This window comes from Callorhinchus milii, unplaced genomic scaffold (genome assembly GCF_018977255.1).
Source record: "Callorhinchus milii isolate IMCB2004 unplaced genomic scaffold, IMCB_Cmil_1.0 Scaffold3, whole genome shotgun sequence".
NCBI classification, from domain to species: domain Eukaryota; kingdom Metazoa; phylum Chordata; class Chondrichthyes; order Chimaeriformes; family Callorhinchidae; genus Callorhinchus; species Callorhinchus milii.
Window position 1 is genome coordinate 41,157,107 of NW_024704744.1, and position 17,389 is coordinate 41,174,495.

Consider the following 17,389-nt stretch of genomic DNA (forward strand, 5'->3'; position numbering starts at 1 on the left):
TAGTGTGTGGGGGTTAGTCAGAGAACAACCACCATAAAGTTTTTACAGCACAACTCCAAACAGCTCTCGCCCTCTCAGCTCCTGAGCAACAAGTCCAAACAATTCTGGCATCAAGAACAAATCCTGAAGTGCAGATTTTTCCACGTTGAGGCTCGGTGTCCACCATCACGGGTTCAGAGGTCACCTGTGAGCTCCAAAATCAGAAAGACCGCCACCCGAACGTGGATACAAATTTGGGGGCTATGGATTTTGGGTAAACTAGAATTTCAATAATTTAGATTGAATGTTTTCAAACAGTCACAAACATCACATGGAGCTTTGAATTTTTTTTAACTAAAAANTTAGCAGCAGATCACGGATTCTAGCCTATAGTGACTGCTGGTAACATTAATGGGCTCTGTGACCCTATCACCCCCACTCTCGCCCGGTTCCACTCGCCCCAGAGAACAGAGTTCAAAATCCTTATCCTCGCCTTCAAAGCCCTCCATGGCTTTGCTCCTTCCTACTTCTGTGACCTGCTGATGACCTGTCCACTCCCTCTGCTCAGCAGGCTGTGGCCTGCTCCAAGTCCCCCGCCCGGCCCTGCCACACAATCGGCAGTCAGACCTTCAGCCTCTCTGCCCCCAACCTTTGCAATGCCATCCCACACTCACTCCCTCCTTTGCCTCCATGTCTCAAGACCCTCCTTTTCAACCGCACCTTCAGCCGCCCTTCTACACCTTCCCTCACTGCCCTCCACCCTTCCTGACAACAACAACAACAAGATTCCATTTATAAAGCGCCTTTCACGTCAGGAGGACGTCCCAAGGCGCTGCACAGTTGGGTCATGACCCGAGCAGGGGGGAAATGGTCAGGGTGAGGGGAGGGAAGGGAGGGAGCGAGGAGGGGGAAGAGAGTCGAGAGGGGAGCTGAAGGCACGGTCAAAGAGAAAGGTTTTGAGACCGGCCTTGAAGGAGGAAAGGGAGGAGGCAGCGAAGGCACTGGGGGATAGAGTTCCAGAGCCTCGGGGCTGAGAGGCTGAAGGCCCGACCACCGATGGTAGGGCGGTTGGGGCGGGGGACGTGGAGCAGACCAGAGCCAGAGGAACGGAGGGTACGGGCAGGTAGGTAGGGACCCCAACTCCCTGCTAGGGCCTAACTCCCTGACTGTCTTAACGCCTTGGGACGTCCTCCCAATGTGAAAGGCACTTCATAAGTTTTAACCTTAGCTTGTAAGATTTTTTAAAGCTTTTAAGGACACTCCTAATAATGACAGTGCCTGAGAAAGTTAATTATTTGCAAGCACTGCCTCCCCAGTTTGAGGGAGTTGCCAATTTGCACAACTGCTACCTCCCTTCCTCAATAGCAAAAACTAGTTTTCTGAGAACCACTGTTAGGACTTAACAGGACTCACAGCTAGGAATGCAAATAAACAGTGAAAGTTAATAAGATCAGCTATTCAATGGTGCTATTGGTATGGAAAAGGTGTACGATGAGCCTGGTCATCGCGTGGCTTGTGGCCAAAAATTAAAAACTGCTGAATTGGTGTCGATCTAATAAAGGCACCCAAAGATTAAAGATAATCACTTGCTTGATTTAAAATGATCCAGCTATTTAAGCATTACCCGGAGCAAGCAAATGAACCATTACAGTTTGATGAGAGATTCATATTACCACAATACTTAGACATGCATGGCATCATCTACCAGACAAACATATGTTCCTGGAAGAATCAACCTGGCATCTAATAGATATTTTTAAGGAGGGCAAAAAATTAAAATGCTGGCTCCTTACAAACACATTAAATCAAATTCCCTGTAATTCAAAGGGAAGAACTTCATTTCATGCGTCTTCTGTAGCTCTGAGCCAAGGAGTGAATATTCCAGCATTTTAAATAAGGGAATACACACCTTTAAGTTTTTTATGTAGAAAACCTAATACAAGCTTTCCTATTGCTAGTTACAGAACATAAATCTTGAAGGGCTTCACTCCCCCAACAATGTCACAGTTCCTTACAACAACCCTCCTTCCCACTGGCAAAATTAGCAAGTTATTTTTGAAAAATCAAAGAGTACACATTAAAATATTGTTCGAACAGGAAAATATCTTAGTGTTTTTGCGGTTGTTAAGACATTAAGAAATGCTACTTTATTTTGAAAACCATTAGGCTACCAGACAGATATTCAAAGCTAAAAAGGGTTAAGCAACAACTTTACAGTGAGATTTTCCAGGCTATGTCTCAGCAAAATTTGGTTGAATTCATTATTGCATTCTTCAGTGATTATGTACAACTGCAAACAATTGAAACCACCCCGTCAGATCCTGGAAATTGCATCCATTTCTCGGTACTGTTACAGTTATGGTTTGAGTTGCAATGAAAGACTTGACTACACAGGCCGTTAATTACAAGCAGCTGACTGCTGCATTTCACCAAGGTCCAGAGTAATTGCAATAGGTCATTCTACTGATTAAATGGAATTTAATCAGAAAGCTTCCTAACATATTTATTTCTGAGTTTTGAATGAAGATAGTCAGGAGAGAAAGACTTAAAACACTTTGCAGGCAAAGATCAAGTCATTTCCTTGATTAGTTTAATTTTAACATATGAACAAAGGAAATCCCATGTGAGTAACAGTTAAGAATAGGTAAAATATAAGTCTGAATCTTTAATGACCGGTCATGCCTTTTGCCAGACTGTGCTAGCTGACTCACTATTGAACTGAACAGTTATGTTTAACAAGATCAACAAATCTACAAACAAGGACTCAGAAGAGAGAAAGTGACTGTTCAGATTTAATTACTTTGTACAAGAGAATATGTGGAATAGACTGTGCAAGGAGATGGAGGCAGTATGTTGGGTGGGTAAATTCAAAAGGAAATTATTCAACAACTTGCATATATATAGCATCCTGCATATAGGATATCAACCACGGGAGCATTTCACTGTCAGAGGTAGATACTGAGCAAGGGAGAAGGCAGAGAAAGAGAGAGGTGACCATAGGCACAGTTGAAAAGGTAGGTTTTCAGGTTGTAAATAAAGATAAGAGGGTTTGAAGTGGACGGATTGAGACAGAAGTTCCAGACATTTCAGGTGTAGTAGTTGGAGGCACAGTCACTGAAGTCAATAGTGTTTGTGTGGGTGAGGATACATGTGGTAGAATTTTGTTGTAGTTTTTAGCGATTAATTCAATTAGAGGATATGAGAGTGAGTAGTTGCTTGTTCTTTTTGATTTCCTTTTTTTTAAAAAAAAGTCAGGGCCTGCCAAATGGATTGCCTGCATTGGTCTTTTCCGGTCATGTACATTCCTCTGCTATGAGTGCGCACCACTAACTGAGAATCTGTGCACATTTACAGAATTGTTCGGGAGAAGCTGTACAACCCGGTTTAAATGAAGCCTATAAACTCTGATTATATCAGAATCAACAGCTGGTATAGTTTAAGGATGATTAAGCAAACAGCCCACATTGAATCAATGCAGAAATGAGAAGAATTGGTCATGCAGGTGTTGGCTTCAGTCCACATTAACTGGGGAAGAAATTTAGAAAAATCCAGTGCAAACACTTAAATCAGAATTCGTAACAGCGTTAAAGCTTCACAAATCGTTGCACAGGTCACTATGCCAAGTGCTGACAGGAAACTGAAAAATGTAGCTCACCAAGGCAGCATAACCTTGCTTTGCTGCGTGTGAGGTCTTACATTCTGTGAACACAGTTCAACCCCTAATCTGCAAATCACCAGGTCATCATCCAAACAGGTGAACATTCTGAACACTTCATGCCATATAGGAGTCATGGTGGGGTGGGGGGAGAAATGGCATCAAAAAACATAACAGTCCTACAATGGGATTCATTGATAGAGACTCAGAATCTCTATTAGAGAATCCAGCAAGTAATCAGCAGCAGCTTAACATCAATTCTCGGGGTATTGCCGCAAATTGTTAAAAGTACATGGCAGAATTCCCACAAATCGGCAGAGACATCCAGCTGGTTACTAGCAGAATTCCCAGTCAGCAACCAAGTCGCAATTAGCAAATCCCATCACCCTTTTGACACCCACCCTTTTGACTACATATGTGATATTCCCCATTGTGAAGGCCTTGTTCCAACAATTTACCTCACTTATTTTGTGTGAGAGCAATAATAAAGAGCGACCCAAAGGAATTATACATTAAAAAATCCAAAATACATAAACTCAGACATTGAGCTAGAGGGCAGAAAGGGAGCAAGCTTTCTAAGTGCTTATTAAGAAGACAATCATGTACACTCTCTCAGTCTTTGGATAAATCATGGCTTCCGTGAAAAATCATGCCAGGGTATGATAAGAAAAATAATCCTTGCATTTGATATTGCACATTTCACATTAGAAGGCCATCACAAAGAGTTTCACAGGATGTACTCTAAAGTGCAGTGACTATATATTCTTGGTGAATATGGCAGCCAATTTTGCACACAGCAATGTGCAACAATCAGCCATGAATTGAATGGCCGAATTTATTTGGGGGATTGTTGGCCAGCACAACAAGAGAAACTCCTTTCTCTTTTTGAATAGTGTCATGGGATCTTTAATGTCCACCTGAACAGGCAGACGGGACCATGATTTAAACTCTCATCTGAAGGATGGCACCTCCAACAATGAATCATATTTGCATAAAATTTGAGTTTAAATGTGGGAGTTGAATCCACAAGCTTCTGATTCAACGGCAAAAGGGCTACCAACTGAGCCAGGCTGACACCATCACTACCAAACAAACAGGAGGGAAACTCACGATTGTTTCATGTCCCGACGTACTGAAGCCATCGCAAACGTATTTGACTACAAGTAACAAAAAAGTTATTCTATTCTTGTATTGATTGTTTGTGGGTCACTGCTGTGCACAGTGGCTATCGCGTTTCACCCACAAAATAGTCAATTCCCTTTACAGCGTATTCTTTGAAATGGCTTGAAGACGTGGTAAAGCGCCATATAAAATGCACAGATTATTATTATTGGTAAGTGTACAAGTAAATATTGTGTTTTATTAGCATAAGAATGTGTAATTGAAGCATTCTTTCCACTCCATTTTCTCGCTTGTATGGGATGGGCAAAATAAATTCTTAGCTAAAGCCGTGATACTGTACAATTGTCACTATCAGTTCCAGTACAGCCTCCAAATTACTCACTTATCCTACAATATAGGACAAGATTAACTTTCCCCCAAAGCATGATGAAATTGAGTTGAAGGTCTCTTTAAGAAACCTTCTTGTACCTCAAGTTAATACAACAACAACTTGTATTTATATAGCGCCCTTCACGTGGGGTAGGGTCCCGGAGCGCTTCACAGTGGCGGAGTCTGACAACGAGCAAGGGCAAGAGGGAGGGGGGAAACGGAGGGGGGGAGGTGACTGTAAGCTCGATCAAAAAGGAAGGTCTTTAGGCGGGATTTGAAGGTGGGGGAAAATCGGAGGGATAAAGAGAGAAAGTTCCAGAGTGGGAGCTAAGCAGGTCGGATAGGTAGGGAAGTGCGACGGTATGAAGGGATTTGAAAACGAGTGAGAGGATCTTGAAATCGATCCGTTCAGTGGAGCCTGGCAAGGACTGGTATGATGAGGGTACGGAGTTTCATATGGGTGAGTAACTGGGCGGCAGAGTTTTGAATTAATTGGATTTTGTGTATGATGGAGCTGGGAAGAATAGTTCAGCTGGGAAGTGACAAAGGCATGGACGTGGGTTGTGAAGTGTGGACGGAGGCTGGCAATGTAGCGGAGGTGGAAAAAAGCTGTCCTGGTCAAAGAACAGATGTGTGGTAAAAAGGAAAGCTGGGGATTGAACCTGACGCCTAAGTTGCACACAGGTTCAGAGAGTCAGAGGGACAGCCCAGCGAGTTCAGACCTACAGGAGAAAAGACGTTGACGAGAGCCAAAGAGTATGGCTTCCGTCTTGTCGATATTAATTGTAGTAGTTTAGTGGAAGGTTAAATACCTTCAATCATTCAGAAGTCTAAACACTGGTATAATAATCAATGTCATATTCGCTACAGATGCATCAAAAATGCTGGTAAAGATTCCCCCCCCACCAAAAATGGCCTCTATAGGGTTACCTTTGCCTTCCCAATTCCTTACAATGCAATGCAAGGATTAAAAAATCTTCCAAACTATTAACCCCGTCTTGGTGAGGTGGTTATCTTTTAGGAGCACACAATTTAAGTCATTCTGATTGTTAATTATTTCTATTTGATTTTTTTCCTTTCCTGGAGGGTGGTGCTTCGAGTGGTCTCAAGGTTAATTTGCTAACAGTGAAGGTGTTAATTGGTAGGAAGGTTGGTAACTGGAATACAAAAACAACTTGTTGAACTTGCACACGTCATTGATCAGTTGCAGTACTGGGTGCATTTCTGAGCATCCCATTATAGAAAGTACATCAAAGCCGATGAATAGTTACAACAAACTCACGCACATCAAACCATGGATGAGGATGACATTAGGCTTGAAAGCTGGGAATGTTTTCACTGGAACAGAAGGATAAGAAGTGATCTAAAAGGGATTGTTAGAAGGGGGAATAACATACCCACAAATGGCTGTTTAAGCCAAGTCCATAACAGTATTTAGAAGGGAATTAAATAAATATTTCAACAAAAAATAATATTAAAGGGTACTACAGAAAAAGTGCAGAGGAATGGGATTAGCATAAATTGCTTCAGTGGGGGAGCTAGCACAAGCACAGCCATAATGGACTGAATAACTTCCTTCTATGCTGTAAACTTTCTATGATTTTAGGTCTTCAAAAGTTTGAAAGGTTTGGAGTGCATAAATAATGAAAGATTATTACAACTTCTTGGTAGATTGGTAAATGGAACACAAGAGAAGGAGGACGTTAGAAGAAATGTTTTCATGTAGAACATGAAGTGCTTTGACACAAGTGGCTATTGAAGCTAAGATTGTTACATCATTTAAGAGGAACTGAATAAATATGAATAGAAATATAAACAGACACAGAAGAAACAAGGATAAGGTGTATTGTTTTAGTGGAGATGCTCACACCAACACAGGCTCGAAGAGCAAAATGGCCTTCCCCTGTGCTTTAATTCTATGATTTTAAGAGATTGGTGGGTGTTTATTTTCAATAAAAATACACACAAGCAAGCTTAGTAACAAAATAAATACATTTCCCAGCTTTTGTCCATGTGTCCAGTGAAGCCTCAAAGGAAAAGGTAACCACTTTATGTTATCGTCATCTTCTCCATTTATATTATTCTGTCTCTACAGAAATCTGCAGTCACATCTCTTGTTCAATAAAACAAGTCTTTTCCCACCCACAAATGACTGAAAAGCCTCGCAAACCATCTGTTGCAGACCATTTCTGTGAACTATACGGCCTTTTCCTGCAATCGCTTAATATTTTGATCAGTGAAAGCTTGCTGCTTGCCTGAATACATGAAAATCTTCGGGATTAGCAAATCTATCATATTTTATACTTCTTCCTGTTCCTCTCAGCAGGAGCACAAAGCACACATTAACATTTTTATTGAATCTGTCAATAAAAAAGCCCTCATATGTTGATACATTTATAGCTTCTCCCGTCTATCTCAGGAACAGTTGCACAGGAGCAACAGAGTGGAATGATGTCATCAAATGCTGCTGAAGTTGCCCAGTGATCACTTCAAAAGTAGAAAACGTGAAAAGCGCTATATCAAATGCAAGGATTATTATTATTAGATGATCTCTGCTACCATTTAATACCCACTCTGAAACCATTTGTACATTTGTAGACAGGACAATGAATTTGCTGAAATCAATAAGTACCAGATATCGGAGGAAAGTTCTGTCGGAAGTCACTGATTTAAATTTGAGTTACTTTAACTCTATCTGCCCAAGATAAGGTTAAGCTAACAAAATGAAAACATCTCAGTCTCTCTCTCCCTCCCCTTCCCCCACCTTTATGTACTCAACATTTCCTGTAGTTTGGAATCTGGGTTTAAGAATCAGTTAGATGTCCCATCATGTATTTAATTCAGTGCCACCGTTTTGGAAAGGTTTCAAAAATCAGAATTTAATAAGTTGCTTTAATAATGCATATGCCAGCTGCACAAAAAATGTTATGGGTAAAAGCATCTCAGCAGCTCCTTTGCTTAAGGAAGACCATAGTTAGGCTCCACTGACAGCATGCAGCCTTATTAGAGAGATTTGAAACCAGTGATTACTTGTCTACAAAATACCAACATCAATGATAAGCAAAGGACTCAATTTACCTGCAAGGATGTGATTGACGCAGTGTGGCCCTGCAAAACAGCCAAGGGAGCACATGTCCGAAGACACCAAACTCGGATGATTTTGTCACAGCTGCCTGCAGCAATCATGGTGTTTTCATAGTTAACGGCCATATCTGAGATTTCAGCCGAATGTCCTCGTAAAGTGGCTAACAGCCTGCCGTCATCTGTCGCCCAGATCTTCACCAGACAATCATCCGATCCCTGCAAACCAAGTGGAGTCCACCATTTTACAGCTTGCCAATAACAATTCCAAATAGCACAGAGGTACTTTTATTTTGCACATACAGAATGTATACAGTTAATGAAATCAGCAGTGGGGAGGAAACCAAAGCAAATGGTATTATAATGTTTCTTTTCACAAAAATTTTCATGCCTCAAGTGTGCATTCATTTGTACTTTACACCATAAATATGAGGAACGTTATAATGACCCAAGGGAATGGATTTGTATTCACATGCAATACTATCCATAGCACATATGTGTCAAAGAGTCATTGAGTTATGTCAGCACCAAATAGAGGAGACATATCATAATAATAATCCTTGCGTTTGATATAGCATCTGACCACGTTGTCGAGACATATCAAAGCGCTTCACGGGATATACTGTAGTGATGTGGCCGTTTGTATTTTGTGGTCAAATCGAAATCATAACCCAAAGATCTGCCCAGGTCTTCTGTTCACATCACATTAAAAATGAATACATTAAACAGAAAGTTAAGTTTTTTTAAAAAAATTGGGTTCAATATTTCTCAGCAGATAGATTGCATTGTACCTGGGGGCAGCAAGTATACTGGTTAGTCCACTCTTACGTAGTGTGAGTTTAAAACTTCCATTTATATAGTGCCTTCACATGAGGCAGTGTCTGAAAGAGCTTTATAGGTATGGGACCAGATGACACAGAGCAGGGAGCTTGGGAAGGGAAATGACCATCACGGTCAGAGAGCTATGTTTTCAGGAGGCTTTTGAAAACAGCGAGAGGGAGGTGCTGGAATTTCTGGAGAGAATTCCAGAGGTTAGGACACGGTGGCTGAAGGCTTGACCACCTATGTGGTGCAGGGAGGGGGCAACGAACAATGCAGCAGGCCCAAATTTGAACCGTGAGTGCGGGGGGGGGAATCTTGCCGCAACATTTGGCTACAAAAACAGTCACTACATTTGACAGCAATTATTCTGGATGGATGTCTACGAAAAATATTTATCAAACTTCTGTGTAAACCCTACAACTCTCTGAGATTCAAAGCAGAGGGTTCACTCTCCAGACAGCCAATGTTCCACAAACAATCATCAAGTGAATGACCAATTTTATCTAAGGATTAGTGGCCAACATATCAGAAGAACCCTTTCCCTTTTGTCTTGGGATCTTTAACATCCACCTGATCAGGTAGATGGGAACTCAGTTTAACATCTCATCTCAACAAGGACCGCACCTCGCACAGTCGGTCCAGACTATGAATCTTAAAATTCCAATATGTGGCTCGAATCCACAACCTTCTGACTTATTGACAAGAATGCTACTGACTGAGCCAGCCTGACACCTATACCAATAGTCTGGGAATCCTACTTAAAATCAAGCCTAGTATTACCCTGTAAAACCACTGTGAATTTACATAGCACCTTTCATATCGGGAGGACGTCTCAAAGTGCTTGACACAGTTGTCTGGGCACCCAAGCTGTGGTGGTTGGGGGGCGGGAGGGGCTGAAATTTGATCAAAAGAAGTCGAAAAAATATCTTAAAGCTAGCAAAGCATCAAATCAAATTGCCAATAAGTGATCATTCTCACCCTGGAACATTCATCTGGCATTGCTCCAAGGAATACGCAGATTGAAATACATTTTCACTTAAAGACCTCCCATTTATTGCCTTACCTTATCGCCTGTATTTTATACTGCATAGGAGCCAGTCAGCTCATTATGCCATCACTCCATTTGTCTATTATCTGTTTAATCTCTGTACTAGTTGTGTTCGTATTGATTCATGATGTGTCCAGACTCCTTGTGCTGTAGTGGTAATAGAAGTCTGGAATATTTTTTTCCAGCTACTACACATGTAAAGTACTTCTGTATTTTTTTCATAAGAAACAACAGTTTAGCTAAAACCTATAAAACCTTGTTTTACCAAAACAGTATTTTGTACATGTCTCAAGAAGTTCCAGAGTTTCATAACTGAGTATTTTCCCTGTTGCTAGCCACTATTGTCAAATCTATTTATCACAAAGGTTAGCTAGCCTACATAATTGCTTGCTCTAGTTCCAATTTAGGCCTCATATGAATGTCAATAAACTAACTGGAATTCATCAGTAAGCTCTTAAATTTGGCAGACGAAAACAAGCATGGCAAAATATTTTTGCAATTCAAAAAAGCCTTTGGATCGATGGAGAGAGAAAGAGGATGGGGTGAGAGAGAGAAAAAGAATGGGAAAGGGATGGATGTCTTCAGCCAGTAAGACCTCTTACCTGCTCCTGATCACTGATGCGCACTATTTGTCTGAGAAACCAGCAATGAAGTAGGAGACGAAGAGGAAAACAACAAATTACCCGTGTATAGCGCCCTTCACATCGGAAAGATGTCCCAGGGCGCTTGACAGTCAGTGGCTTTTGGACCCAAGCTAGAAATACATTAACTTCCCACCCCCTTAAAAAAAACACAATTTAGAAGCAATTTTTGATATGCTAGGCTGTGTGCCCACAAAGTCAGCTGTGTAGATCAGGAAAAGGAAAGGCTATTGTATTCACCGTGCCTACAGATCATACATTAATTATCTGGTTGAAGAGCAGTATTGGCAGACATTTAGGAACAGGTTGCTTGTATAGCTTAGCTAGGAAATGGGGAGGGTTAGAGATCAAAGAATAAGAAGTAAATAGTAGATGGTGACTGTCAATCAGTCCATCTAAAAAGAAAACTTACACAAACATCCCTTTGTTACTTGCACAACTGAGACACTGTGTTATGGCCAGCCTCTAATTTAGAGAATTTCTCATTTCCCATCGTCTTCAGATACAAAATCATTATAACTTCATGATTCAGTGCTGTCGGACAAACTAAGAATATTTTCAAATTGACAGTCACTTGCATCTACATAAGAAGGAAGGAAAGAAGTCGACGGTCTATGGACAAATACAAAGAAACCACATTATAATATAGTCAGCTAGGTCCAATGTCTCACCAGCTCATAAGCGAGGCATGGAAAAATGGCCAACTTTCAGGCATTCAGGTTCCTATGCGCAGCAAGTAATGTTTGTATAACTTCCTTCACAGAGCTCCATGTGCCACATACGCAGCACGCAGGAAATGATCCAGAGTTTGCCTTTATTTAGCACATGGACGTGGGTAGTCAGTGCTAGAAGCCAGGTATACTGCAGTTCTAGTTAGTTCAGGTCCACCGTAGACAACAACAACAAATTACAAAACAAAAACAGAGGTCACTAGGAACACTCAGCGGATCAGGCAGCATCTATGGAGAAAGGAAACTGAGTCAATGTTTCGGGTCCACGACCCTTCGTCAGAACTCCAACTCCTTTCTCCATAGATGCTGCCCAACCTGCTGAGTGTTCCCAGCGACTTCTGTTTTTGTTTTCAGATTTCCAGCATCTGCAGTATTTTGTGTGTTGTTAACAACAAATTACATTTGTATAACGCCTTTCACATCGGGAGGACGTCCCAAGGCTCCGGACAGTCAGGGATCCGCACCCGAACTAGTCGTTAGGATCAGGAAGGGTGCAAGGTAGGGATAGGAAGATGACCGAAGGCATGGTCAAAGAGGATGGTCTTGAGACCCATGCTATAAGGGAGGCAGCTCAATATCAAAGGGACCAAAGAAGAGACGGAGTTCCCTGTATTGAAAGAGTCCCTTACATAGCTTGCAAAAACATTAATCCAGGAAGAAAAGATTGAATAAAGAGTTTGGTTCTACTGTGAGGAAGATGCTACCTTACTAATTACTTCCTTTCTGATGTATCCAAAGTTCTAGTTAGACTTACTTTCTAAGAATCATTTATATAATGTTTTGGACGGAGAAAAAAGCTGAATTGGATACATAGATGATGAATGGTATAACTTTTATCAAAGGCCCATAAAATCCACTTACAGCACTGTCACTAGGAGACCAGAGTTCTACTGAGGCATGCTGAGTTTTAGTAATATTTTTACTGCAAACCGTTTACAAGACAGTTTTAATGACTGTGATTAGCCTCAGTTTTATATAGCAAACCAATCCATTAAACGCTATTATAGCTGCTTTACATCCTCTTCCACACTTCATAATAAACATCCCTTTCTTTCCCTCCTTTTAATTGTCTTAACCCGACTGTTACAAATGTTCGAGCACGCTTATTAGGGACCAGAGCGCATCTCTTTTCCCACTTAGGAGCATCAAAAGCTCCCAGGTGAGCAACAGCACAATTAAAAGCAGAGAAAAAAACTTCAATCTTCCTTAGCTCAACAATGTGCCTCAATCCCTATTTCAGAAAAAGCACCTTTCACAGTATAGAAGAAGTTTCTATTTCCCACACAATCCTTTTCGTTTGAAAGAAAGTCGATTTGTGCCAAATTATGAGCAGTTTTTTTTAATTGTTTGTTTGCTGTGACAATAGGGAAATGGATTAGGACTGCACAATTCATAAAAACATTTCACCTAAAACTGTAGCAGTCACCAAAGTGAGAATATTTTCAACCCATCAGTCTGCACTACCTTCAAAGCAGGTAATCAAGATGAAAGGACAATCTACTAACCTAACCCTCTGTGCTACCTGCTCCCCCTGCAGTCCAACTTTTAACTTTGAATAGGTTTTAAAAGCCTGCTGCCAAAAGGAGTCTTTCTTACACAAAAGGATTGTTTATTTCAAAATGGAAATGCTTTGCAAAAGGTGAACTTCTTACTGTACATTACACATGCATTTGTTTACAAAAGTTGACACAAAAACATAGATGGAGAAAATTAATAAGAACACTCAGGAGAAGGACACAAAATGCAGAAAGGAGCACATTGATAAGAGACAAGAGCATTGAAGAACAATAACCACCAATACTTCCAGTAATGTTAATGCATCTCCCTCAAACTGTTCGAATGAATACTCCTCCGTAAAAAGGTCAATGAAAATTCTTCTCTACCCTCATTCAAGGCAAAAAATACCTTTTTCGACGCACTCACATACGTTTTTCAGCTTTCCTCTCCACCCAACAAATCATCTTGGTAAATTAGATGTCTTGATAAATTAGAACCATGATTATATAATTCAAAAAAGGAAATGATGAAACTACCTCGCCACCATATTTGGAGAGGATTTTAAAAATATATTGCAAATTTTTAGTTCTTCCCTAAGAGTACATTTGAACCACGTTATGAAGTGCTTCATCAGAATATGGCTTTCCTTATAGCTTGGTATATGGATCCCAACATTTAATTTCTCCAAAATTCAAAAATGTTAATTGTCGCGTCAAAATACACAGCGGAAGCCAAAATGCTCGAGTTCTAGGGCATTGGATTGCTGCCAATGTTGTTTCCTGGACGCATGTGTGCAGCTCACAGAGGAAGTGATTTTGGTGGCAGGTGAATAATTCACAACATGCTTAATTTGTCTTCCCATGCACTGGCTAGCATTTTGTCTATCTGCACACGTGAACAATGAATGCAGAAGTACTGACTGATCGTACCCCATTAGAGTGTTGGTTGAGAATATGTGGATCCCAACGTCTGTGTTATAATAGGGCCCAATGTATAAACCATTGATAGTTGCTTGAAGAAGGCAGTCTTTGAGAAGGTCAGAAATCAATGCACCTCTGGAGTAAAAACAATACTGAATTTATAGTTGTTTCAAGGCATTTGTTTATACATGTGCTATGTAGTTAGTGATGAGAGTTTGATTCAGTGCTGTATAGATGGCCCTGTAAGGGTAGCAGTACTCTCAATGAGGGCTGAACTATGATTGGAAAATTCATCATGTGAATCCTAGTTGCAAAAGCATTCAAACGCAAGTTTCCCTCATTGTCGACTTCTGATTTCCCCTTGACTGAGCTGAATGACTTTATTTGAGCCAAAGGTGCCCGTTTCTGAAGGAGAAAAGCAATAGCACTATCTGTGTGCTCCACCAAACTCTTACTTCATAATAATAATAATTCTTGCATTTGATATAGCGCTTTTCACGTCTTCTAGTTGTCTCAAAGCGCTTCACAGAATATACTGTAAAGTGAATTGACTATATTTGTGGGCAAAACGTAGGAGCCACTTACGCACAGCAGTGACTCACAAACAGCCATGGATTGAAGTGACCAATTGCTATTTGGTTTATTTTCTCGAGGGATTATTATCAGGCGTGTGGAGTAAGGAAACTTGCCCACGGTTTCGCCCTGTCGGGAATCAAACCCAAGTCTCTCGCTTGCGAGGCAAGTACTGAGCTACAGGACCCCATTACTGAGCTTCAGACCCATTACAAAATTTATGGGGAAGTTCGGAGTACTCGTTACTCCTGCTGAACGTGCTGGCACAGTCAGTGAGCAACAGGTATGGAATATACGCATATGATGCAAAGAGTAAAGAATTTTTTTTAAAAGAAATTTAAAGTAGGTAAGTTTTAAATGAATTAAAATCCATATTTTTAATAAAATTACAGTAGATTTCCATCAACAACAAAATTACATTTGTATCACGCCTTTCATGTTGGGAGGACGCCGCCATAGGGTATAATTCTGCCTAAAGAGGATCAAAATTCATTTAATCTAGCATTTTGATGCTGGATTTGAACCGATTTGGTTTCATATATCTATAAACCAAGGAGATTAGTCACCTCAACAGGAAATAACTGTAAATTGACTACTTGCTCTACAACTGATTGTGCAAACATTTCTTGAGAAAGCAAACCTACAGATGAAGGGCTTATCTAGATTAATACTTTCAATCAGTTATGCTAATGGGACTTGCCTTGCAATTTCTAAAAAGTGCAGTTGCCATTTGCAAAAGTGTAATCATTATAAACAAAAAATATGCAGCTATCACAGAAAGCAGAATAAGCACATTAATAGGCTTTTCACATGAATTGAAACATTTCTGATTATCCCAGTTAGAGGCAGCAAAACAAGAACACTTCTCTCTTACAGGATCATGCTATTCTCATATTTATTTTTGTTCAGAACAGAAGCAAGAAATCCTCCAAACATACAGTAATTATGATCTTATTCACATTTCAAATGGTCTACAATGCAAAACTTCTCCTGATGGCTCAGCTGGTAAGAAAATTGCTCAGCGTGGTGCCAGTCCACAAGAACCAAGATGGTCCTAGTTGCAATCTGTATCTGTGCTGAGTTAGTTGATCTCAGCCAGGTAGCAACAGGAACCGTCTAATAGACCGCAGTGGCCTTTAGCTAGGGAAGGGGAAACTATCAGTCAGGAGTCCAATGACTCTCGATAGAAACTGCACAGTTCAAACAATATCATTCAAGGACTAGTAGATGTCCATCAAATAGCTAACAATGAAACTCTGATGTTGTTTGGGATAATAACTGCTGGAAGGCATTACCTGGAGTGCAAGTTTCTGAACCCACATCCATATATCCAGATCTTGGAATCCCTATTGATTGGAATGCAGAGAGGTAGAAATTTATGGCACAGAAGACCATTCAGCCTATCATGTAAACATTGAGCAAGCAACACGTAACAGGTGAAAGCACCTTTTAATGGGCAGGGATGAGTCTCTCTGGTGTGGGCCAGAGGATGGTGGCAACGCTCTCATGTATTTCATATTGAGCTGTGCTGCTCACCGAGAGGCTCACAACAAGAAGGTTGCTGTGCTCACTGTTCCTCTGATACCATCAGGTAGGTTCACCAAAACGAGCGAGAAAAGCACAGGAACAAAGAAACACTAACACATAGCTACTGCCATCTGCGCACCATGTGGTAGAACATATCCAGGGTTCTGGAGGCCATCGGGATTATACTTGGTATATTCTGTCTGTTAATCAATCTACAAATTTTATTTTCAATTAACTTTTTGCTGGTTTCCCAATACAACCAGAGTGTCACCACAACATGTTCCAGTTGGAGTCCAAAGCTAAGCCAAGTTCAGTAACTGGCAATGGGACAGTTAGCTGGAGGAGAAAAGACTTGTAAAGTAACAACAACAACAACAACAAGATTCCATTTATAAAGCGCCTTTCACGTCAGGAGGACGTCCCAAGGCGCTGCACAGTTGGGTCATGACCCGAGCAGGGGGGAAATGGTCAGGGTGAGGGGAGGGAAGGGAGGGAGCGAGGAGGGGGAAATGGTCAGGGTGAGGGGAGGGAAGGGAGGGAGCGAGGAGGGGGAAGAGAGTCGAGAGGGGAGCTGAAGGCACGGTCAAAGAGAAAGGTTTTGAGACCAGCCTTGAAGGAGGAAAGGGAAGAAGCAAGGCGAAGGCACTGGGGGATGGAGTTCCAGAGCCTGGGGGCTGAGAGGCTGAAGGCCCGACCACCGATGGTAGGGCGGTTGGGGCGGGGGACGTGGAGCAGACGAACGGAGGAACGGAGGGTACGGGCAGGTAGGTAGGGGGATAGTAGGTTGGAGAGGTAGGAGGGAGCGAGGCCGTGAATGGCCTTGTAGGTGAGGATGAGGATCTTGAAATCAATCCTCTGGGGGATGGGGAGCCAGTGGAGGCGAGCGAGGGTGGGAGTGATGTGGTCCCGTAGCCTGGTGCGGGACAGTACACGAGCTGCAGAGTTCTGAAAGACAGTACACGAGCAGTACACGAGTAATTCAAGTCACACCATCATAGTAGTTGCCATTACATGTCGGCGTGACTCAATTTGCACATCTGGCTTTGATACAAACCATATGACAAAGGGCGATGAAATAAAGAAAGATTGGGGGCAGGGAAGGTGCAGAAAATAATAAATTTGAAATACTGAAAGCAATGAACTGCTTGAAAGAACAAACAAAGAAAAGGAGCATGAAATAATCACAATCCATAGATTTAGTATAATAAATATTTTCCAATTATTCAGTAGTTTCATTTACAAAGAGGCCTTACTGCAGAAAACAGTTTTCTAATGGCAAATTCCATAATTCCTTTCTCTTTTAACTTTCCAAACACTTTAGTGGAGTCTATCACATGCTAGTTGCTAAAAATAGATGTCTTTCCACTATGGGATTTACCATTATAAACTAGCAGTGAAAAGATTGCTATTTCTAGTGAACAGCA

The 17,389-nt window shown here is 41.3% G+C and overlaps 1 protein-coding gene across 3 annotated transcripts in view; it reads right to left on the reverse strand.

The window, feature by feature from the left end:
- LOC103188424 (pleckstrin homology domain interacting protein) overlaps nt 1-17,389 on the reverse strand; it is a 110,244-nt gene that overhangs the window by 67,489 nt on the left and 25,366 nt on the right. For all 3 annotated transcript variants that reach the window (XM_042333009.1, XM_042333008.1, XM_042333007.1), the window contains exon 8: nt 8,204-8,425. In XM_042333009.1, the coding sequence (XP_042188943.1) occupies nt 8,204-8,425 (222 nt within the window). The remainder of the gene's footprint in view (nt 1-8,203; nt 8,426-17,389) is intronic.